Source organism: Podarcis gaigeae (assembly GCF_964106915.1).
Source record: "Podarcis gaigeae genome assembly, chromosome: 7".
NCBI lineage: Eukaryota > Metazoa > Chordata > Lepidosauria > Squamata > Lacertidae > Podarcis > Podarcis gaigeae.
Window position 1 is genome coordinate 24,545,821 of NC_139683.1, and position 23,606 is coordinate 24,569,426.

The 23,606-nt window shown below is 45.4% G+C and overlaps 1 protein-coding gene across 1 annotated transcript in view; it reads right to left on the reverse strand.

The window, feature by feature from the left end:
• Positions 1 to 23,606, reverse strand: part of LAPTM4B (lysosomal protein transmembrane 4 beta) — a 65,886-nt gene that overhangs the window by 13,969 nt on the left and 28,311 nt on the right. The window contains exons 2-5 of the mRNA XM_083749831.1: positions 20,104 to 20,215; positions 17,121 to 17,194; positions 16,522 to 16,644; positions 3,442 to 3,540 (exon numbers count right to left, since the gene is read on the reverse strand). Of these exons, the coding sequence (XP_083605957.1) occupies positions 3,442 to 3,540; positions 16,522 to 16,644; positions 17,121 to 17,194; positions 20,104 to 20,215 (408 nt within the window). The remainder of the gene's footprint in view (positions 1 to 3,441; positions 3,541 to 16,521; positions 16,645 to 17,120; positions 17,195 to 20,103; positions 20,216 to 23,606) is intronic.

Sequence of the window (23,606 nt, forward strand, 5' to 3'; positions counted from 1 at the left end):
AATTCATACAAGCAAGTATAAGAGGGAACGGGGTAAGTGGCTTAAAAATAGCATTGCTGAGAAAATGAGTTGAGGCTTATACTTTCCCTGCAAATGGTACTGGGTCAGCAATGCAATATGGTTACAAAGAAACATAATCCTATTCCAGAGTGCATTTAGCAGAAGCATGGCCAAAACTTGGAAATAATATTATTTTCCTCTAAGTGGACAAATTTTCAGGTCCAAAAGTATATTGTAGAAGAGCAATCATAACTTTTGAGTTTGGGATTTAAATTGTGTAAAATCAATCGTTTATATTGGAGAGAAGATAACAGTGGCAGGACGGAGGAAAAAGCCAACAAGTCTTCAAAGATCTGAAATATTGTGTATAAACAGAAAGGAAAATGCTTGTTGTCGACCCTAAAAGAAAAGGATGGGGCAAGGGGAAGAAATATATTGAATAAAAAATACTTAGAACTTCCTACAAAGAACATCTCAGTCATGGAACTTGTTGGTCTACAAAGTTGGAAATCTTTGTTGGCAGAGACTATTAAAAAGAAGCTAGCCAGAGCACTTGTCATCTTCTAAGTCTGAGGAGTCATGTATTCTGGCAAGGGTTTCCAAAGCTTGTTTAATTTTTGACTGACCAAGCTGAACACAGTCCTCTAGCTACTGAGCAATACTTTCCAACACTACCATATTAAAAAGACATTAAATGCATCCATAGACTATCTCATCATTAATGCCTTGAAAATGTAGCATCTTCACTGTGCAGTAATGAGAGTTGCACCAGGATTTAAAATAAAGAGAAGATTCAGTAGTTCTGTTATTGTAAACTACAATGTCATCCCCGGACTTAGGGGTCAGGAATCATCATCACCTGGTGGTACCCTTGAGGTCTCACCTGTGACCTAATGAGATTGTGTGGAAGGTTACATTTTTCTCCTTTGAAAAGTACAGGGCTTTCTTCCCCAGCTGGAACTCAGTTCCGGCACCTCTTGGGTGGGCACCACTGCCATTATAAGAGAAACAAGGGAGATGTTCTTGGTGAGTTCCAGCACCCCTCTTTCTAGAAAAATCACACTGGGAAAGTACATAGAGCTGAAGGAGGAAGTTGGAAGAGTGATTTCCTCTTTCAGCTCTACGTGCTTTTCAAGGCTCAGACTAATTCTTATTTGAACAGACTTTTATCCAGATTGCTTGTAAAAGTGAAGTGTGTGCACACATGTTTTATCTCTTTCTGTCTCTCAGGGAAGCCTGCTGGTCCATTGGGTGCGGGAAAGATTAAAGCCATGGCATTTGCTAAAGCATTCAAATCCGCCCAAGGCCTACAAACCATGGGTGACAGCTGACGTAAGCTAAGGGCAAACTCTGTGATAATTCAGATATACACTGAATGCAAAGTCATAATAAGAAATGGGAGATAACCATCAAAAATTCAAACAAAATGGAAGGCAAGAGAATGGTCTAGATGCAAAGCAGAATGGGGCTGATCAAGGCCATGACAAAATTCTTTACTCTGCATTGACTTTGCAGTGTTTCAGGATAGAAGTAAAACTCCATTCCATTTTGTTTGAAAATATTATCTTGCTCCATTTATAAAGCTGAGCGTTCTGGCTCCAGATGACCCATTCCAGTCTGACAGTACAAGAAAAAGGTATAAAAAAAATTAAGAACATATGTTCTAAGAAAAAAAATAAAAGGTTTTATTTTAGGATGCTTTTGGGGATTGTGGTAGAAGGTGTGTTTGAAGAACTACAGGCAACATTTAGCTGCTCCAATTATGTCTAGATACAGATAATATTTTACAGTACGCTGGGTGATTTGAAAGAGCGGGTCATTGCTTGTGGTGTAAACAATCATACCACTTTTGCCTCTGGTTAACATAGTTGGAAGGTATTTTTAAAAATCCAACCCTGCAAAACCTGTTGGGGAAACGATGCTGTTTTCACAATGAGAAGGGAAGTTGCTTTCAAATCGCCTTCAACTCTCTTTGAAATTAAAAAGCTGAATAACTTTCCAGCAGAAATAAATTGGGCCTATACTTCTGCCATTCTGTCTATTTTCAAGATACCTGTCCTTTGCTTCTATCCCCAATGATTATGTCAGACTGCCTCTACTACTTGACAAGTGTTGTTATTAGGAAAAGGGAATGAACTCAGAAATATTGAAATGAAGTACTGTTTCATTTCATTTCCTGGAAATGTTGGTATCTGCTATATCTATCAATGGTGGAGGACATGCTGCACTTGATTATGGATTTCATTTCATTATACAGAATCCATAAATCTGCAGAGCACATTTATGGTTTATGCAAAACACAAGGAATGCAAATGAGAATACCAGAAGCTGATTGAACTTATGCATCAAGTTTGTACCTCTTACTTAGCAAGTCAAAGGAACAAAAAACGATACAGCCATTATAATGGACATATAGGCTAATGTCCACCTTCCCAATTAAAAAATAACAGCCTTGGTCTTGCTTTCTCCATTTTTGCCCGTTGAAGGGTTTTCCATTTCCAAGTAACAAAAGGGTAGTCCAATAAATGAGATAATCTTGACCTACTTTCAGCCTGAACAGCAAAACCTGTTATGACAGAAAACTTTTATTTAAGCCAGTTAATGTTCTTGAAGTAAATGGGACCGAAAATCCAACCATACAGTACAAGCTTAGCTAACTTGTGCATCACAGCTGGTGGCTCATTCTAGCAAATCCACAGGGCAACTACACATTTAACCATTATATTTCTACAACAACCATTGGGAATGTGGGGCTAAGGAACAGCAGCTTCTCACACTCTTGATTGCTGCTTATCAGACTCTCGCTAGAGCAGTCAATCAAGATTTAGACAAAAGGCAATCATTTGCCCCTGGTGCATACTCACTGCAGGTAGTCGTGGGTTATATTTCAAAATGAGAACATGCTCTTCTGCTTCCTGAAGATTCCTCTACAATGCTTTGCTTGGAACGGCTATTTCATGGATCCAATCCAAAAAGCAGCATGGGAACTTCTGCTCAGGCACGGAATTTTAGAACAGGGATAGGGAAAGTGTGGCCCTCCAGATGTTGCTGGACTCCCATCATCCCTGACCACTGTCGTTGCTGCCTGGGGCTGATGAGAGTTGGGAGTCCAAAAGCTCCCCTGCCACTGCTATAGAAGATCTCAACTCTGTAATTATCTGCATAGCTACCCCTGAAGCTCAGGGATGCTTCAAAAGAATTTTCCATGAAAGTGCAGGGAGAAAAGACCCAAAAGGAAGACCCACTGCCAACTTCAGTTCTCAGGAAATGTGAGGGTCTCTCCTTCTTGAGCCAGCCCCTCTGGTAGCTATGGTGTTTTCTAAGTCACTGTCTCTGTGACCCCCTGCTTTTTTCAGTCTTCCTGGGTTCACAACTACTGCTGCACAGGGAGATGAATGATCATGCATTCCAACAACTTTGTTTCTATAGATACATGCTTACCTTAAAAGCCAAGGTGATACTTATAAAAAGCAGAATAATCACAATGAGGCATGTGGGATTGACAGACATAATATCTTCCTTGTAGGGAAAATTACCAGGCTGCAAAAAAAGAAGAAGAAAAATTAGTAATAATAATCCTGCACCTCTCTCGTTATAGAATACTTTGCATGACAATATAAGGCCATTATTTATTTATTGGTAGCCTGTTGGTCAACACATGGCATTCTTGGGCAGCTGCGAGGGAACCAGTGGGGCCTACCTGTGGGGCCTAATATTTTCCCTGTGCCGTGAAATAATGTCTGGGTCTAGGGGTTGGGGACATGGAAGAACTTCTCCCCAGAGTTTCTGAAGCTATTGTTAATTCTTTGGTATTATTGCCAAATATATTCAGACTGAATCAAGACAAATATATACTCCTGTTTGCAGTAATTTCTTTCTTTTTTTGCCAGCTGCTGGCAAGAAGTTTTCTTCTTCTTGAATTTCATTGAAGCGTTCCAATGGTTTCATCTCACCAGATGGCGTGTAGCAGATTGGAGATAAATGTTACACAACTCTGCTCTCGGCTTCTTTCTTTTTTTTTTTTTTAAAAAAAATACATCTTACTCTTGTTCTGATCTAGTATTTTGAGCCCTTCTGGCTTTGCCTCTGCAGAAGGAAAATTATCTGAAAGCCTTACACACCAAAACATAAAGTTACTTGCCTGTCACACCCTAAGCAACCTTTTCATCTGTTTAACATACTCTCTTTTTATTAAGACAATGGATGTGACTATACTGGGGCAGCCTGAGTTAAGGATGTGCAAAGATGAAGTCTGCCACCTCCCATGGTAAGGTTGAAAGATGCACAAGCACAGTTTCAGAAGGGGTCCCCACCACCCCAATTTCTAATGAGGGCTAATGCCACAATAACCATACATTACTCAGAAATAAGACCACTGAGGTGTGTTCAAGATTGCAGCCTGAATTGGTTGATCTTCAAAGGTACCGCACAGGACTGTTAACAAGGGCTGGATCTACACATATCAAAGAAGCATTTCGGTTTAATGCATTGCAAACATTGTATGAGAAATCGGGTTGGCAAAAAATGGAACTCCACAGCGCCATCTGGTGTCACAGTGTCAGAATGCATAAAGAATGCATATAAAGCACTTTTTCTTTGCCAGTGTAGCCGAGTCCAAGGGCTCCCTATAAACATCCAGACCTATGGAAAAAGATTATTCCCCTCCCAACTTACTCACATCTACACCTTGTTTCCAGAATGTGGGTTAAAAAGAAGGGACTAAGCGGACAAGGACCACCTAAGGTCATTGGGGAAAGCAAAACAAGTTGCAACTAAGCTCCTGTTTAACTGGCACCATCACTTTGCCGGCTTAGAAGCAAGTAAAGGATACTGTATTTCACACACGAATGTTGAAGAGTGTTATTTGAACCGCGAAAATAGTAAAACCATGTGGAGTGATACTGGTAAAAAGTGGATTAACCTTTGACTGCACAATAAGATCAGAGCACAAAGGAATGCAGAATGATTCCTACAAAATGTAGTTGGGTCAATGGTAAATCTTTTGGGGGGGTATCCTTAGTGGGTCAGCACTATCATCCACTTAGTTCACTAGGAAGTTACTGCCAAGATTTGGCAACATTTATGTAGGAATTTGTGTGTGTTTATGCTGTCCATATACAAAGCAGTACTTGCCCCAAAGTCAGAATTCAAAAAGATGAAGCAATTGAACATCAAGATCGTGCTAAAATATATGACTGGGACAAGAAAAGCAGTAAAGTCTTAATCTATACTGCAGATGAACGGACAAATGATTTGCCGCTGAATATTTGGGCAGTCCAGATGTGTGGCAGGTCCACATGTTAAACACATGAAGAAATATTTACTGATGCAACCATTTACTGGCAGTGCTGTATAACTAAATGTGGAATTTCTTCAGCTAGGTTACATAAAAGCACCGCCTTGTTTTGAAGCTGGGAAAACAAACCCAACTGAAAGTTGGACCATGTGTGGAGTTTTGTTTACACGCGGCTGCAGGGAGAAGTACGTGGCTTCAGATGACAGCCATTGGGCAAACTGATGAGTGATCACTACCGTAGTTGTAGTGATCAACAGGGAGATCCACTGGGAAAAACCACTGTGCAGATGGGGCTCATGTCCAAGACCCCATGGTGGTACCCAGAAGTAAGAAGAAGAAGAAGAAGAAGAAGAAGAAGAAGAAGAAGAAGAGGAGGAGGAGGAGGAGGAGTAGTAGTAGTAGTAGTAGTAGTAGTAGTAGTAGTAGTAGTTTGGATTTGATTTCCCGCTTTATCACTACCCTAAGGAGTCTCAAAGCGGTTAACAATCTCCTTTCCCGTCCTCCCCCACAACAAACACTCTGTGAGGTGAGTGGGGCTGAGAGACTTCACAGAAGTGTGACTAGCCCAAGGTCACCCAGCAGCTGCATGTGGAGGTGCGGGGAAGCGAACCCGGTTCACCAGATTACAAGTCCACCGCTCTTAACCACCACTGACAGAACTGTAAGGACCCCACAATTAGAGTATTTGTGTCCCGCTTTTCCACCAAAAAAGCTACCAGAGCCAATTAAAACAAGACATTCCCTGCCCACAGGTTTATAATCTAAAAAACACAACACATACGTGAAAGGGCCAGGGAAGGAAGAGGAAGAAAACAAACTCAGATGCCAGTTCTTAAGTAGTGTGGTGCATAATGAGCCCCTGGCATAGAAACAGTTCAGAGGCAGGAAGCATTTGAGGGAGCGATCTTTTTGGCAAAGCTTACAGAACCATAGAATCATAGAGCTGGAAGGGACCTGAGGGTCATTTAGTCTAACTCCCTGCAATGCAGGGATATCAACTAAGCATCCATGACAGGTGGCCATCCAATCACTAATGATCCAACTGAGGTAGCCCGATGGAATGGCTGCTGTCGGGTGATAGTTAAGGGAGAGAAGTTCTGCTTTTTTATGGGCAGGTGCCAGGGTTGGCCAGTGAGGACTTTGAGCAAGTTGCCCTCCATAGCTCTCTTCCTGCAGAGAGTTTTGCTCCTCGCCAGCTTGCAGCTCCACGCCCTCCGCCTGGCTTCTATTTGCTTGCTTGCTTGCCACGTGCCATCACGACATCTCCTGACCTCCCTTCCTCTAATGTATGTGGTACTTCAGAGTGTAAAATTGCAACAACAAGATTCCTGTCCCAATAATCTTAGGGCAGGGGTAGGCAACCTAAGGCCTATGGGCTGGATGCAGCCCAATTGCCTTCTCAATCTGGCCCATGGACAGTTTGAGAATCAGTGTGTTTTTACATGAGTAATAATGATTGTCAGGACTGCCGCTAGGTCCCAGCTCACAGAGGACCAACGCCCAGTGGATATTATATACAAAAGTCTTTATTGAAGTTTAGTTTCCATTTCCAAGCTCTGGGCGCGCAGGCCCACGTCTTAACGCTAGACCGGCTAAGTCCCCTCTGACTCACTGCTCCACCCACACCAGTTTAAGATTCTAGCCCGGCTCCACCTCTTGCGCTGCTCTTTCCTGCGTTGGGTCCTTCTGCCCTCTGGGGTTCCCTCCTTCCTGGACTCCTCTGACGCGGAGCCTCCTGAGTCTTGCCCCTCCCTCCGGCGGGCTTTAGGACCTGGCTCCCTTCCCGGGCTCCCCGCTGTGCCGCGCTCCTGTACATTTGAACTTGGCGCGCGCGCCCAGCCGGTGACTTTCCTTCTGACCGTTTCCCCGCTTCCTGATGTGGGTGTTGCCAAACCTGACTCCTCTCCTCCCTCTGGTGGTGAGGACACTGGTCCCGACTCCTGGGACTCCCCCTCCCCACTGCGCTCTGGTGGAGACGCTGGCCCTGATCTCCAGCTGCTGTTCAGAGACTCCCCGCTGGCCCCTCCCTCTTGAGGTTTCTCCCTTGGAATCTCCCTTGCTCTGGCCACCGGCGCTCCCTTCTGTGAGTCCTCCGATTCGCTAGAGAGGCTTGTGGAATAACTCTGGCCACTGTCACTGCCTGCGCCCCCCTCGTACTCCTCCTCCTCACTCTCCATTTGCTCCCCCTCCTGTGTCTCTCCTTCTGAACCCCTGACATCCATCCCCCCCTCGAAGCCCCCCCTTCCCCCCTCCCCCTCTTCCGGTGCGGGTTCCGGGTGCTCCATTGTTGTAGGGGTGAGTCCAGGATACAGCTCGTCCCCTGAGGCTTGCAACCATCGAGATAAGTCCGGGAAGTCCCCCATGGGCTCGTCGACGACGACCTCCTCCGCTTCCATCTCCTGCGCGGTGTGCTCGAAATCCGCGCTCGACCCCAAATCACCCAAGAGCCCTCCTCCCCCTGTTGTTTGATGGGGATCCACCTCCCAGGGCCCCTTCGGCATGTCTCTGCGCCAGCCCACTTCGGGTTGGTCCTCCCACCAATAAGATCCCCCCGTGCCAAAACCTGAAAGTGATCCCTCCGGAGAGCTGCCTCCCGGAGCCGAGTCCTCAGCTGACGAGAAACCCCGGAAAGTGCTGGCCGAGAGTGTGGGTGTGAACAAACAATCCTCGAAAAAGCCCGCCGGCATAGGCTTGTGCGGGAAAAGTGTGTGGAATTCTTCCTTGAGCAACTGCTCTTCCACTGCGTAATCCGGCACCCACCTGTTGGCGCTGGCCGGGGTGTCCTCCGTGGCGAGAAGATATTCAATCCCGTCCTCCCCCCACCTTGAGTCTAAAATCTCAGTGGCTTCATTAAGTGGCTCCCCTTTCGGCGACCCCCCTTTTTTGGGCGCTTCTCTGAGCGGGTCTGGCGCCTTCCCCGGTGCTTGAAACCTGTGGGGCTCTCTGTAGGGCGTGAGCACTGATCTATGAAAGACCGGGTGCATTCTGGAACCCTCCGGGAGTGTCAACCGGAAGGCCACTGGGTTGATCTGCGCCTCTACTTGGTAAGGCCCTAGCTGCTTATGCCCTAGTTTCTTCTTGGCTAACGATCTGGCTGGAACTGCTTGTGCTGCCAACCAGACCCAGTCTCCCACCTGGATGTCCTCCCCAACCCTCCTGTGTCGATCTGCCTGCACTTTGTAAGCCTGTTTTGCCAACTCTAACTGCCTCCTGAGCTGCTCGTGGATCTCCTGCAACTCCGCTGCCACTTCCTCTGCTCCCTGTGGCTCCCCCTCCCGCACTGTGTCCAGACCCGGGAAGGTTCTGGGATGCCTCCCGTAGTTGGCAAAAAATGGGGTCACCCCCGTGGACCCGTGCTTCGTGTTGTTGTAGGCAAACTCGGCCAACGGTAGATAGTCCACCCAGGTCGATGGCTGCTGGTTCGCGTAGCATCTCAGGTACTGCTGCATGATGGCGTTGACCCTTTCCGCCTGCCCGTTAGTTTGCGGGTGTCTCGCCGACGCCAGGCTGACCTTGACGTTCAGGAATCCCATCAGCTTTTGCCAGAAGTTGGAGATGAACTGGCGCCCCCGGTCGGACAAAATAGACTGTGGTAGGCCGTGCACCTTGAACACGTGGTCTATGAACATCTTAGCGGTCTGCTCGGCCGTGGCCACCTTCGCGCACGGAATGAAGTGGGCCATCTTGGTGAACAGGTCCACTACCACGAGCACTGCCGTCTTGCCCCTTGAGCTGGGTAGATCTGTGACAAAGTCCAGGGCTACCCTCTCCCACGGTACGAACGGTGTCTGTAGCGGTTCCAACAGGCCCGCCGGCGGCTGGTGCACAGGCTTAGCCCTTTGGCAGGTGTCGCACCTATTGACCTAGTCCGCGACATCCCCCCGCATCTTAGGCCACCAAAAGTCTCTGGCTACTAAGTCCACCGTCTTCTCCTTGCCGAAGTGCCCCGCGCTGGGCGCGTCGTGCAGCTGTTGCAGGACCTTCGCGCGGAGGCTGTCTCCTGGTACGTAGAGGACTCCCTTGCGTAGGAGCAGGCCGTCTCGCACTTGGAATTCGTCGCCCCTCGCCTTGCCACTGCACACCTCCTCCATCTTGGCTCGGGCGAACGAGTCCGTTTGCAGCGCGCGGCGCACCGCGTCCAGGTCCACCGTGGCTGACGCGCATGCCCACGCCTGTGGTGTGAAAATGTGCTTGGCCGCCGCCGGTGCCTCTGCCTCCAGATACTGCGGTTTTCTGGACAGCGCGTCCGCCAAGACGTTGCTGTTTCCTGGGATGTACTCAATTCTGAAGTCGAAATCTGCAAAGAACTCCGCCCAGCGGATGTGTCGCTGGTTCAGGAACCTCGCCGTGCGCCAGTACTCCAAGTTCTTATGGTCTGTGCGGACCTGCACCGTGTGCTTGGCTCCGACGAGGAAGTGCCGCCACGCCTTGAAGGCTGCATGTATGGCCAGCAACTCCCTGTCCCAAATGGTGTAGTTCTGCTCCGCTTTGCTGAGTTTTCTGGAGTAGAAAGCGCACGGCCTCCAGTCCCCCTGGTGGTCTTGCTGCAACAGAACGGCTCCCACGGCCCTGTCTGAGGCGTCCGTCTCCACTCTCATGGGCCTGCTGGGATTTACGTGCAGTAGGTTCTCTTCGGAAGCGAAGAGCTGCTTGAGCTTCTGAAAGGACTGCTCTGCCTGCTCCGTCCAGATGAACCTCTTCTTCTTGGAACTGAGGGTGTCGGTGATGGCCGCTGTCTGCATGGCGAAACCCTTGATGAACTTGCGATAAAAGTTGGCAAAACCGACAAACCTCTGTACTTCCTTCCTATTGCGTGGGCTCTTCCAATCCAGTACTGCACGTACCTTGGCACCGTCCATAGCCAGTCCCTTGTCGGACAGTTTGTAGCCCAAGAAATCCACCTCCGTCTTGTCGAACTGGCACTTCTCCAGCTTGGCGTACAGCCTGTGCTCCCGCAGCCTCTGCAGAACTTCCCTAACATCTCTCTCGTGAGCCTCCGGCGATTCCGAGAAGATTAGGATGTCATCCAGGAAGCAGACGCACTTCTTGTAGAGGAGACCCGCCAAGACATGATGCATGAAGGCTTGAAAGCAGTGGGAACCATTTTTTAATCCAAAAGGCATAACTCTGTATTCATAAGTGCCCAGCGGCGTAAACATGGTTGTTTTCCACTCGTCGCCTTCCCGTACGCGAATGAGATTGTACGCTCCGCGCAGATCCAACTTGGTAAAGATGCGACCCTTCCTCACCGTCGCCAGCAGGTCATCGATCTTGGGCATAGGGAATGCTGAGGGCTTGGTCTTGAGGTTCAAGAAGCGGAAATCAACGACCAGCCTCTTTTGGGGCATGTCCCGCTTCTTTACAAAGAACACGGGACTGCCTCCTGCCGCCTTGGACTCCCGGATGAATCCCCGCTTCAGGTTGTGATCTATGAACTCCCTGAGCTCTTGCAATTCATCCTCAGACATGGAGTACAGTTTCCCCGTCGGGAGCGTCGCCCCGGGCAGGAGGTCGATCTTGCAGTCGTAGGGTCTGTGGGGTGGCAGCTTATCCGCCTCTTTCTCGCAGAAGACCTCCAAAAACTCCTTGTATTTGTTAGGCACCGCTTGCAACATGCCCAAGTTCAGCTGTGGTCCATCCTCGTGCCCCTCATCTTCCAAGTCCGCCAGGATGCAGTGTTCTGCGCAGTAAGAGGAGCCGAAGGTCAGTTGCCGCTGGTACCAAGCTAATGCCGGGCTGTGCCTATCCAGCCAACTCATTCCCAACACTATGGGCGTGTCTGACAGGCGGGTGACGTTGAAGCTGATGACCTCACGGTGGTTTCCAATGCGCATCACCATTGGCGGCGTCTGCTGTAGCACTTGCCCTCCCAGTAGCTCCCTGCCGTCCACTGTGACGACTTTCAGAGGTACCGCCGCTGGCAGAAGGGCTATGCCATGTTGCTGGAGGAACTGCATGTCTATAAAATCTGCATTGCTCCCCGAGTCGATGGTGATGGGAATTTCCACAAGTAGCCCATTGGGGAGCTGAAGGGATGCGGTGAGCTGCACTACTGGTTTGGGTGGGAGGGGGTCGGTGGGCTGTAAGATCCCTGGGGATTGCTTCACTGACTTGTCTGGCTGGTCCCCAGAGACGCCATCTCCAGCCAGACAGTGGAGTTTTCCTGCTGCGACTCCCTCTGCTGAATTGCGTCTGTTACTGTCGCTGCGGCTGCAGTATGCTTGTGAAACCGCTGGGGACACTCTTTTGCCATATGCTGAGCACTGTCGCAGATGTAGCACTTCCTGGTTCCTCTAGGAGGCTTCATCTTGACTGCTCCCGGAGTTAGGGCTCCGACTGTGGAGTGAGCCTTAGCACCACCTATCTCCATCGGCTCCTCTCCCCCTCCCAGCGGAGGCATGGATCGAGCGCGCGCCGCCTCCTTGGGGAAGGGAGGCAGTCCTCTCGCTGGCGTGCGTCCCAAATGCCCTTCCTCCCTGCCCCAAGGGCGTCCTTCCAACCGAACCCCAATGGAGAGTGCCCGTTCCACCACTTCCTTGGTGGTTTGGGGTCTTCCCCCCCTTGCGATCTCATCTTTCACAGCTCCGCTCAACCCCTCCCAGAACAGGTCTCTGACGGCAGGCGATTCTTTCTCCCAGGCTAGTACATTCACCAATCCGAAAAAACGTGAATGATATTGCCTCACAGTGGCTTTACCTTGTCTTAGTCCGTGAATCTCCCTCCTAGCGATATCCACATCAATCTCAGATAAAAAACACGCATCCATCACTTTAATGAAGGCAGCCGCATTTTGGAGGGCTGGATCCTTGTCTCTCCATAGATTGCGCAGCCACGATTTTGCCTCCCCCCGCAAATGCGAAATAATAAATCCCACTTTCTCTCCCTCATTTTTAAAGTCTTTGTCAAGCAGCTGCAATGCATAAATCACATCTGCTCTGAAGTTAGGATACTCCTGCAGGTCCCCATTGAAGTGAGATACCAGGCTCCCTCCTCTGTTTCCCAGCCCAATCCCTTCTGGTCTGGTGGCTGGTAGCCTCTGTGTACTTAGCACTTCTAACCTGGTTCGCAGATCCTGGCAGGCAGCAGCTGCTTCCTGTTCTTTCTTTCTGGAAGCCGCAATTTCTGCAGTCAACTGCGTCACTGCGTTTTGCAAACTCGCTATCCTCTCTTCGGTAGTCATTTCCCTGTTTTTCGTGAGCTCGCGAAGCACCAATCTTCACCCCTCGCTGCTTTCCCGCACTCCACGAGGTTGCAAAATTGGTGAAAATGGAGAGGGGACTTACTGTCAGGACTGCCGCTAGGTCCCAGCTCACAGAGGACCAACGCCCAGTGGATATTATATACAAAAGTCTTTATTGAAGTTTAGTTTCCATTTCCAAGCTCTGGGCGCGCAGGCCCACGTCTTAACGCTAGACCGGCTAAGTCCCCTCTGACTCACTGCTCCACCCACACCAGTTTAAGATTCTAGCCCGGCTCCACCTCTTGCGCTGCTCTTTCCTGCGTTGGGTCCTTCTGCCCTCTGGGGTTCCCTCCTTCCTGGACTCCTCTGACGCGGAGCCTCCTGAGTCTTGCCCCTCCCTCCGGCGGGCTTTAGGACCTGGCTCCCTTCCCGGGCTCCCCGCTGTGCCGCGCTCCTGTACATTTGAACTTGGCGCGCGCGCCCAGCCGGTGACTTTCCTTCTGACCGTTTCCCCGCTTCCTGATGTGGGTGTTGCCAAACCTGACTCCTCTCCTCCCTCTGGTGGTGAGGACACTGGTCCCGACTCCTGGGACTCCCCCTCCCCACTGCGCTCTGGTGGAGACGCTGGCCCTGATCTCCAGCTGCTGTTCAGAGACTCCCCGCTGGCCCCTCCCTCTTGAGGTTTCTCCCTTGGAATCTCCCTTGCTCTGGCCACCGGCGCTCCCTTCTGTGAGTCCTCCGATTCGCTAGAGAGGCTTGTGGAATAACTCTGGCCACTGTCACTGCCTGCGCCCCCCTCGTACTCCTCCTCCTCACTCTCCATTTGCTCCCCCTCCTGTGTCTCTCCTTCTGAACCCCTGACAATGATAATAATAATAATAATAATAATAATAATAATAATAATAATAATAATAATAATAATAAATTTTATTTATACCCCACCCTCCCCAGCCAAGACTGGGCTCAGGGTGGCTAACACCAGGTATGAAAACAATTTATTAAATTACAACGTAAAAAGCAAGATTAAAATGCAACATTAAAATGGAGCCTCATTTCAGGAGAAACTCAAATCAAAAACTTTTGGGGGATGAAAACGTCAAATCTTCACCAAGGCCAACTATCCAGACTGGTCCTACATGGGCCAGAAAAAAGTCAGGGATGTGCCCTTTTATTTAAAATGCATCTCTGGGTTATTTGTGGGGCCTGCCTGGTGTTTTTACATGAGTAAAATGTGTGCTTTAACTAAAATGCATCTCTGGGTTATTTGTGGGGCATAGGAATTCATTCATCCCCCCCCCCCCAATATAGTCCAGTCCACCACATGGTCTGAGAGACGGTGGACCGGCCCACGGCTGAAAAAGGTTGCTGACCCCTGTCTTAGGGCATGGCAGAATACCTCCTGTATCTTCTAGGTAATGAACATGTATCAACATCAGCCTTGTAGGGAAAGAATAAGAAAAAGGAACTTAGCACAAGCAGGACTTTGACTTGCCATTGTCACCCTGTCATTAGTAAAAGTTCCCTTTGAAGTAACCCAGCTCATGCACTTACTATAAACAAAAACAAATGAACAAAAGAGGAGAATGGCCAGGATCCAAGCTCAGCAAAAACCCAAATCTCTTCCAATCCCTGAGGGAGTCGGAGCCATTTCCGCTTTTTAAGAACGCTTGCCACAGGGAAAAATAAAATCTTGAGCGAAGTGTTTTGTAAGTAAGTGCTTGCATTCCAGTATCACATCATTAAGCTCACTGCTACTATGAATGGGGTGCTTAATACGATGAATCCCAATACATCCTGTAAATAAGACCTTTGGTTTCTCAAATTTTATGCTTGATGAAGCTATTGCAGTTCATGCAGCCATTAATCTTTATCACAGTCCATATCTCTATTTGATTTGAAATTGTTTTTACATATGAAATTATTTTTAACGTTGATATTTTTTTACTGTGAAATCCATTCTAGATATTTTATGGGAAGAAATTCATAAACAGAAGAAAATAAATAAAATAAGTGAGAATTTAACACCCCATGCCAATGGAGAACAGGGTGGGAATTAAGAAGCAAGAGACATTTCTCTGGAGGGGACAGAAACAGAAATTCTGCACTGCATTATTTTCCTTCTTCCGTCTATGAGCTAATTCAGCATTCCTGTGGGTTTAAAACAAACAAGTCCACATATGGTAACCAGGTTGGCAATTAAGGATCAGAGCAAAACTAAATATAAGGGACAAGGAGCAGTGTGCGCTCTGTCTCTTTTAATCCTTCTTCCTCTTCATAACTACATTGGCCTTATAATGCATCATGAAGCATGATTGCACTGTGTGTCGGTCTACTTCCAGCGCTCAATGATTTAAAGAGGGGGAAAAGCAGTCCGTAGCACAATAGCCTTACATTTCACATTCTTTTATTAGGACTTATTAGGACTTTTGCCCTTCCAAGTTTTTTTAATGCAGTTCTCACAAAATGTATCCAAATGCATTAAAATGTATTTTTTAAATGGCTTTGAAGATTTTTGTATACAATAAAGCGGCATATAGATTTTACGAAATAAATAAATATTTTAGGATAAAGCTATAAAATTAATATTTTGTAAAGATCCATGGACATATCTATATGCATAATATATTTGAATGTATAATACCATGATGCGATTTTTAAAAATGTGTAATATAACAATGTGATAATAAATTTCCCCCTGCTGTCAAATGTAGAAGAACTGTTATGTACTGAAGTTCTCACCCTGGGCCAGCAGCGGGATACTGTAGATAGTTATGCAAATAAGGGATCGAAAGTGACGTTCAGTGATTGGATAGTTTTAGAAAATTGTTACAGTTACGTTGTACTGGAGCTCTATATAAGCAGGCTGACTGAACCCTTCAGTTCAGTTCTGTTCTGGTCTGTGAATAAACAAGAGCTGTTTGAAGAATCGCTGTGTCGTCTGATATGTTCACCCACAACTTAACAAGAACCATAAAGGTAGAGCAGGTGCTTTGTAAGCAATAAGAGTTCAGTTTCTGTCCCTGGCATCTCCCATCTTAGAGCTGGAAGATGGCTTTGCAGGCTATCGAGTTCAAGCCCCTGCTTAACGCAGGAGCCAAAGATGGAAAAGACATTTGCTGAGACCTTGGAAAGCCATTGCTAGTCACAGTAGACAGTAGTGGTCTAATCTGGTCTGCTTTGACAATTTCTTGTATTCTAATATAGCTCCCCTAGAGCATTTGGGGATTTCAGATCCCCACTGTGAAGTATGAAAAGTGTCTTTGAACAAACATCCAGGTATCATCAAGTTCTTTTTTAACAATGGCTTGATAGATTTTTTTGTAATGCCAAGTTTAGAGTCTTTTAGGAGACGGAACAACCTCATGGTCAGCCAAAGGTCCGCTGACACCAAAAATGGCACTTGCTTGGGTCAATTTCAAAATAACAATAAGAAAAGATACCAGTTTTTACTGATCTCAAGAGTCCCACAAATATTTGAGGCTTTAGCCTCCACTTTGGACTCCTGGTCAGACATTTCCAGGGAGGCAAAGATGTTCTCTCCCAGGACTTCTCTTCTGCAAAGAACTCTGCACATGCTCTGAAACCCAGGGCTATGCTCAAGCAGGTAAAATGTAACAAAGTCAGACTGACTTTTCTAATGATACCTCATAAGGTTCTTTAAGATTTGGGGCGGTATTCAATGAAGCGCTTCTGCTAGCACAAGGATTTTGGCTGTGCAACAGAACCTTTCCTCCCTCTTCTGTCACCATGTAATTCTACATGTCCTAGATTTGTTCTGGGGATTCTCCACACAAGCAGAAGTCCTTGCACTAGCAGAAGCACTTGATTGGATACTGAGTTAGTTAGATACAGACATAAAAGCTGTGGGGCATTTTCACATGTGAATATTAGAGTTTTTGCAAAAGCCAAAACTATGGCAGATAAGAACCATGATTCGTCCAAACCTCCCTTAGGTTTTGTTTAGAACAAAGGAACAAACTGTGCTGCAAAGCTTTGCCCTTAGTTTCTCAAGGACAGCAATGAATAATGGGGGAAAGGGACTTACCAGCTGCTGCAGGTAATCCTGAATTGTGCTTGGGTACACAAGAATGCTAATAGCGACCAAGGTGTTGAGTGCAAAATCAAATATTTGGTAACAGAAGAAAGGGATGATCCAGGCTGCATGTTGCTGTACGTTAGAGAGAGAGAGAGAGAAAGAGGAAACTTAATGGTTATCTAGAAAATTCTAACACACTTTTATTTTACTTTCCCAGAGAGTTCAAAGCAGTTCACAAAAGAACCAAACTATAAGGACAAAGAGATATCAGAAAGATAAATATTTCATTAGACTTAGATTAAAAGTCAGTCATATCATGACCCCTTCTCCCCAAATGGCACCCCTGTATTGATATTTCCACATATTTTCTAGCATCTGGAATGCCTTAACAGGCAGATGGCTGCAAACATTAAGACCCTTCTGGCCCTGCCATGGGAGTTCGGAGGGATAGGTGTTTTTTCACATGCCCAGTTAAGGCACTGTAAATATGACAGCTTGTTATTTTCCCACAAACTTATCAGCTGTTTTGCCTACCAGCTTTATGTATTCAATTTTCATGCAGGGATAGTTACGACTGAATGAATAAGGGGCCATAAGCCATGCGTTACCTTATATGCGCCGTATGTGGCCATTGCACAGATGAGGATCATGAGGAGAGAAATTGCAGTAGCGATGCACATATCTGAAAGAAACAAGCAGTCAGTCTTTGGTACATGGTGAAATGGTTCAGCTAATTCTAATCCCAAGGTCTTTCGAGAGGTGGCAAGGGAACGCTGACAAAATATGCAACACTTGATTTGTAATTAGAAGGAAGCAAAAGATACACATCCGAAGAACGTGTGCACTATCAGAGGGTGCAGGAATCAGATTCCTTTCCTCCCCTTTTAAGGAAGACTCACCACCGTTCAAAAAGTATGAAAGAACTGGCACAAGACAAAACTGGATTGCCTTTGGTCTCAGTGTAAGTTGTATCATGCCTAATCACTTCTCCCTCAGTTCTGATAGTGCCAGCATTCCTCTGATACATGAGCGTCCTCTGCTGGAGGACTTAAAAGTCTAGGATGTGTCTAGCTTTGTGATGGTGTGTGCATCTATTTCAAGATATCTGTGTCCTTGTTTGCTTTTGGGGGGGGGTAGTGGTGTATTTTCTTTTTTCTTTTTGGTAATGTGCCATGAATGCTGATGTCCTTGCCTTTTCTTTCAATAGTGATGTTCTTTATGTAAGCTTATATGATTTGCCCTAAACAGTTGGCATTCCTCATTTGTTTTGTCTCAAGCAGTCCTTTGCCACATACTTAGCTGCAAGTGAGCTCTGGAATGAGCTGTGGGGGAACATGAATGCTACACTTTTCTTTTAAAGTTTATGATCTGAGGCAGCTGTGACAATGGCCTCTAGTTTGGCCTAAGGCTTGAATAAAGCAAGGCACCCCAGCCCCATGGCAGCATTTTAGCAGTATTATTTTCTGAGCTCTGTATGTATACGCAGATTTGGGGGAGGGGACCTTATGTCTCAAACTGCATTAAATAAATTGACACTGGACTAGTACTGGGTACCCAGAAGCAAAAATGATATCACCACAATACTTTCCAAGGGAACACAAATATGAATAATGTTCTACTAACAATGACAAAACAAAAGTACAATAAGTACTAGAGCCATGACCATTTAATTTATTTATTTATTACTGTTTCGATAGGAGTACTTCAAAGTTTTCTTTTTGACGGGACATTTTATAAGCCAGTTTTAGGGTGTCTCCATTTTCACCTCCCTACTGGTGTAAACAAAACAAAAACAAAAACAAAAAAACAGTTTTAAGTCATTAATATTATGTATTGCTGATCAATCTTTCCAAAACATGAGCATTCAGGGGAATGAGGGAAAGTTGATAAATGAAACTACTCAATTAATAAAATATACTTGAGTAATAAAAGCTCTGATTAACTCAACAGGAAAAGCACCATCTATTGTGATAACACTAATGTTGGAATCTTATAACAACTTACCTAGGAGTAAGTCCGATTGATATCTACTTCCAAGTAGACACATATGGGATTGCACTATAAGAAACTATCTCCTTATTGGTCTACCATCATCAGGAAGGCTCCTTCACTGTGCTCTATTTGGTGGGTGCTTAAAACAATTTTATTTAGACAAGTCTACCCAAATATGTAGAATGTTGATATGTGTTTTCATCTGTTCGTCTTCTTTTTTTAATTGGGTTTTATAAACAGGAATAATGTTATACACATAAGTATACCAAGTTTTTTCATGTCATTTGTATATCACAAAAAGAGCATAATAAATGTGGAGTAATATCTAAAACATATGGTTCATTATTAGTGGCCAATGAATGAGTTCTTGGTTCATGAATTGGTTTAAACAATTAGGTAGAAAAGAAGGGGGAAGAGGGTGAGGGGGGAATGGTAAGTGGGATGGGGGCTGGTGCTTATGCTTCTGTTCTACTTAGTGTATGTGTGGGGTTTTGTGTCAGCGTTGCTTGTATTAGTTCTCTTACTATTTGCTTGTTGTATTTCCTTGGTGGTGAGAAAGGTTGGGGGTGGCTGAAGGTGTGGTTGGTTGCTTTTGGTTGGCTGTAGTGAGAATTGATTTTGTGTTTGAGGGGTGTGTGTGTGTTTCTAATCAGGTTAGCCAGACTGATTTGTATGCTGTTGGCGGATTCTTGTTGTTGTCTTGTTGGGCAATGTATGTGATCAAGGGAAACCATACCTCAAACCTATTAAGTTGTGCTGACATAAAGTGTGATGGGTGGGGAAGGAAGGGGGTTAAAATTAAATTTAGGTTAAAAAATGGGGGGTAGGTTTCAGAAAGTAGGTTTTCATCTGTTTATCACTGATTAATTCTTCTGAATATTTTATATAGTTGTTTTTAACTCTCCTTTTAACCATTTTTTATTGTTTTATTCTTTTTGTAAACTGCTTTGAAGGTTGTTGTTGTGGTTTTTATTACAATCAAGCAATGTATACACTTTATAAAATAAATAAATTTAAGATACAAGTTGGTCCCTGGGCTTACAAGCTAAAAGAGAGGATGCAAAAGGAAAAAGGACTAAGGAGGGAGGGCAGAACAAGACCCATGGAATGATCTTGCTTCATTCCTTTCCCTCAATGGCAGCCTGCTAGAATGGCTTCTTCCATGTGACCACTTGCAAGCAGCAACCGTAGTTCACAAAACAGATTGAAAATTGTTATTTGAAGACTGTCTCCAAAAAAGGATTTGTTCCAAAATGTGTCGAGCCTAATAGAGCATTTAAAAAATGTGTGCACCTGGAGAACTCCTCCCTCAACTGCTATATTAACGTACACTGAGTTTCATTGTCAAGGTTATCTCCAAGAATAAAGACAAGGTAGCCGGTTTCAATAAATCAGCTTCAGTTGCAGTCCTCTCCGCAAAACGCATCTTTAATGTCCGCTTATTTGTCAAAAGATTTTATTTATTTTTTTAAAAAAGAGGAAGGCTTTCTTTTTTGTGCAAATTCTAAACCTGGTTCTCAAAGTGCTGTCTTGGCACAATACCAGTTCAATTTAATGGGGATCTGCTTGTAAATTACTAATGAAATGACGTATACTTACTGGCATCGTCCATAAATTCAATGTCACCCCCCAATTCAGCAGTTGTTAAGTGGTACTGGCCGGGGTCTGTCAAGGCGCTCAGTATAATCAGCAGAACCACTGAGTTGATGATCTGGGTAGGGAAAGGAAGTTGGGAAAGCAGAAGGTCAAAAATGAACAAATTCTGATGTTAAGCGTTGTCAGCATTTCATGGAAGCGAATAGAAGAAACAATATTTCATGAGAAATAGCCTGCAGGATCAGGCCCATGGCCCATCTAGTTCAGCATCCTGTTTTCACAGTGGCCAACAAAGTGCTGCTTATGTGAAACACACAAGCAGGACTCGAACAATATTTTCTATTGTTATACCATGAGAATGATGTTGATAGGATGACTCTTCTCCCTCAGTCTTCTTCCTGTACAGTAGGTATGGAAAACTTCTGGTTTTTAATATAGAATATTTATATCTCACAAGCCTTCATAAAATCTAAACAGCTACCAATAATTAAAATCAGTATCTGCTTATAAACTCCTGGCTTGACACTCTGTGTTTAGGTGACCTGTGTGTCTCAAGGACCAGAAAGAGAAGGCTAGAGGGCCAAACACAGGTTACTTGCACACCATGAGGGAAGAGTGCTAGCCAGGGGCAGACACTGCTTTAATGATTGGAAGCTGCTTTGATTTTATGGAGGCGGGTGAGGTAGAAATATTCTATATTAAAATCAATAAATATCACATATTAAAAACAACAATAGAGGTGCAGAATCAGCTATGTGTTAGTCAGGGATGTAAAGATGGGAAGCATTTCAATAGAAATTTTCATTTGGCAAATTCTAGGAACATCCTATCGACAACCTCTCTTGGTGTGATTGTTTGTTTTTTTGATACTGAACACTGGGGAACATTTCAGCACAGCCATACAAAAGCATCCGTTGGCTTCTTTTCCTAATGTGCTCTCTCTGTCTCTCTCTGACCTGTATATGTATTTTAAAAACAGCCTGCTCCCAACAAGGGCTGCATCTAACTGTCTTGCTAAACCAGCAATGGGAATCTCAGGGCACTCCAAGCCTATTTGGGGTCTTTGGGACTCTCTCTAGGCCACACCCCCTCCCAAGGCCACGCCCCTCACCAACTTTGCTTTCACACCTGCATTGTGTGTTTTCGCCTGGTGAGAATGCACCCTTTAACTCTTATCATGATGCTTCTTGCTTTCCTGGTCAGAGAGGAATGTGAAAAGTAAATGGACATTTGTTGTGGTGCAATGGATCAGTGCGTCTGTCTGTTAACCAGGTTGCTCCTGGATCAAGCCCACCCAGGGCAGGATTCCTGCACTGCAGGTGGTTTGCCAAATGGGCCTCAAACTGAAAAAGGTTCCCCACCCCCTGTGTAGCACCCTGCTTGTGGTTAACGCTTAGCTGGAATGAAATATTCAACGCAGCTTCTGTGAGGGGAAGCTCCGCGGAAAACGGGTCGTCCGCTACGGCGAAGCGGAGACCCGTACCGAAAACCCACAGGCAGCAACAGCCTGTGGTCCTGGGACTCGGCGGGCGCCAGAAGCGGCCCCCGAAACGAAGAAGGAACCCCGTAAGGGGCTCCGGAACGTGAAGGGGGTATCGCGGCGCTGTGAGTCGATCGCTATTCCCATGGAGTGAAGCCGCACAGCTGCTGTCGGTGAGCGCTGACCTTTCTTTCTGGAGAGATCGGATCTAAAAACAACTACCCGTGAGTAAGAGGGGACTATAAAATTCGAGCTTAAATTACAGATAAATTTGGCTGAAAGCGGAGAGACGTCAACAGGAAGTCCGTCTTCTGCTGCTGCTTAAACATCAAAGCAAAAGACTCTGACGTTTGGAGCCTTTGAAGAGGCGTTAGAAGAAAGATTGATCTTTGCATCCATTGAAACTGCCTTTGTTTAAAGGGAAGATTTAACTTAATTTGGTGATTTATCTTCTTATATGGACTGTGCTAAACTTCTTCTTTTTGGAACTACATTTACATTGAGAAACCCAGGTATTGGGTCTGCCTGAACAATAGAGCTGCCAGATTGCAGACTTTGTTACTTTGTAATTGGGACTTGCTACAGTCTGAGTGCTTTTTGACTAGATACTTTGAAACATCATTTTGTCACTTGTCAGAGACAAAGTAATACATTTTAAACCAACTCTGCTAAGACAATTTAACTGAAGGCTCCTGGAAATTTAATTGGACTTTATTGAATTTTTTTGATTTGGCTTCTTCCCTCATAACATTAGGAGCAACCTCTAGAGGATTTTGGACTTATAGAAGTGACTTAGCTTTACTTTCTCTTTCCTTTCCTCCTATTTAATTGTTTACTCTCTGGGCTGCTGTATTCCCATGGGAACAACTCAGCTTGACCTTGACTGCTAGACAAAATTGGTATGAGTGGCGCAAAAAAGAAAGAGGGCAGAATTAGAACCAGACAAACAACTTTAGCCTTAGCCTCACAGGCACGTAGATCCTCTGTTCCTACTCTGCCGGTGGCAGGAGAAGAAGAACCTGAGCAACCACAGTTGGAAGATATGGCTGCAGGAGCATTGGGTTCAACTTTAGATAAAATTTTGGAAAAATTGGACACTTTGGATAAGAAAGTAGATGAGCAAACGGCCAAGATTGACCAAAATGCAGCCTGCCTAAATAAGATAACTGGACAAGTGGCCCAGAATGCACAAGCAATTGGACAGTTATCTGAAGCCACTGCTGAAAATCATAAATTAGCTGAGGCAACTAGCCAAAAAGTGGAAAACTTAGAACAAGAGGTAAAGCCACTGCACAAACAAGTAGGCGAGCAACAGATGTATCTATCTATGATAGAACTTCGGAACCGGGAAAATAACTTAAGATTGAGGTCGATACCAGAACTTGAACAAGGAAACTTAATTGAGTTCCTGACTAAAGAATTTTCTAAATTCTGGTCTTTAGAAGAGGAAAAGGATTTTAAAATTGTGTCGGCCTTTAGACTTAGAAAGTTTGCAAGGAAGGACAAGCCCAGAGATTGCTTGATAACCCTGAGATCAAAGGAGGAAAGAGACAAAATACTAGGCCTTCATTACGAAAAGTCACTGGACATCTCGGACAGAAGAGCTGAAATTTACAAGGATATCCCGAAACAGCTTTTGGACCTTAGATCCACCTATCTTGAATTGGTTAAATTGTTGAGGAGCAACTCAATCATCTTTAGGTGGGAATTTCCTCAGAGTTTATCCTTTACCTTCAGAGGGAAGAAGGTTAAAATTAAAACAGCAGAAGACAGAGATAAATTTTTGATTGCTTACGGAGAGGACCTTCAGAAAGGGATTGAAACACCGCTGGGGCCTGGACCATCAGTTGTACCCCCACCTTTGGAACCTGAAGATCCTGAGAAAAAGATACCACCACCAGAGCAATAACAGATTTATTCAGGATGTCTCTGCAACTTTTGAGCTGGAATATTAATGGATGCAACTCCCCGGAAAAAAGGAGGAAGATTTTTCATATATTGAAAAAAGAACAATTGGACATTATTT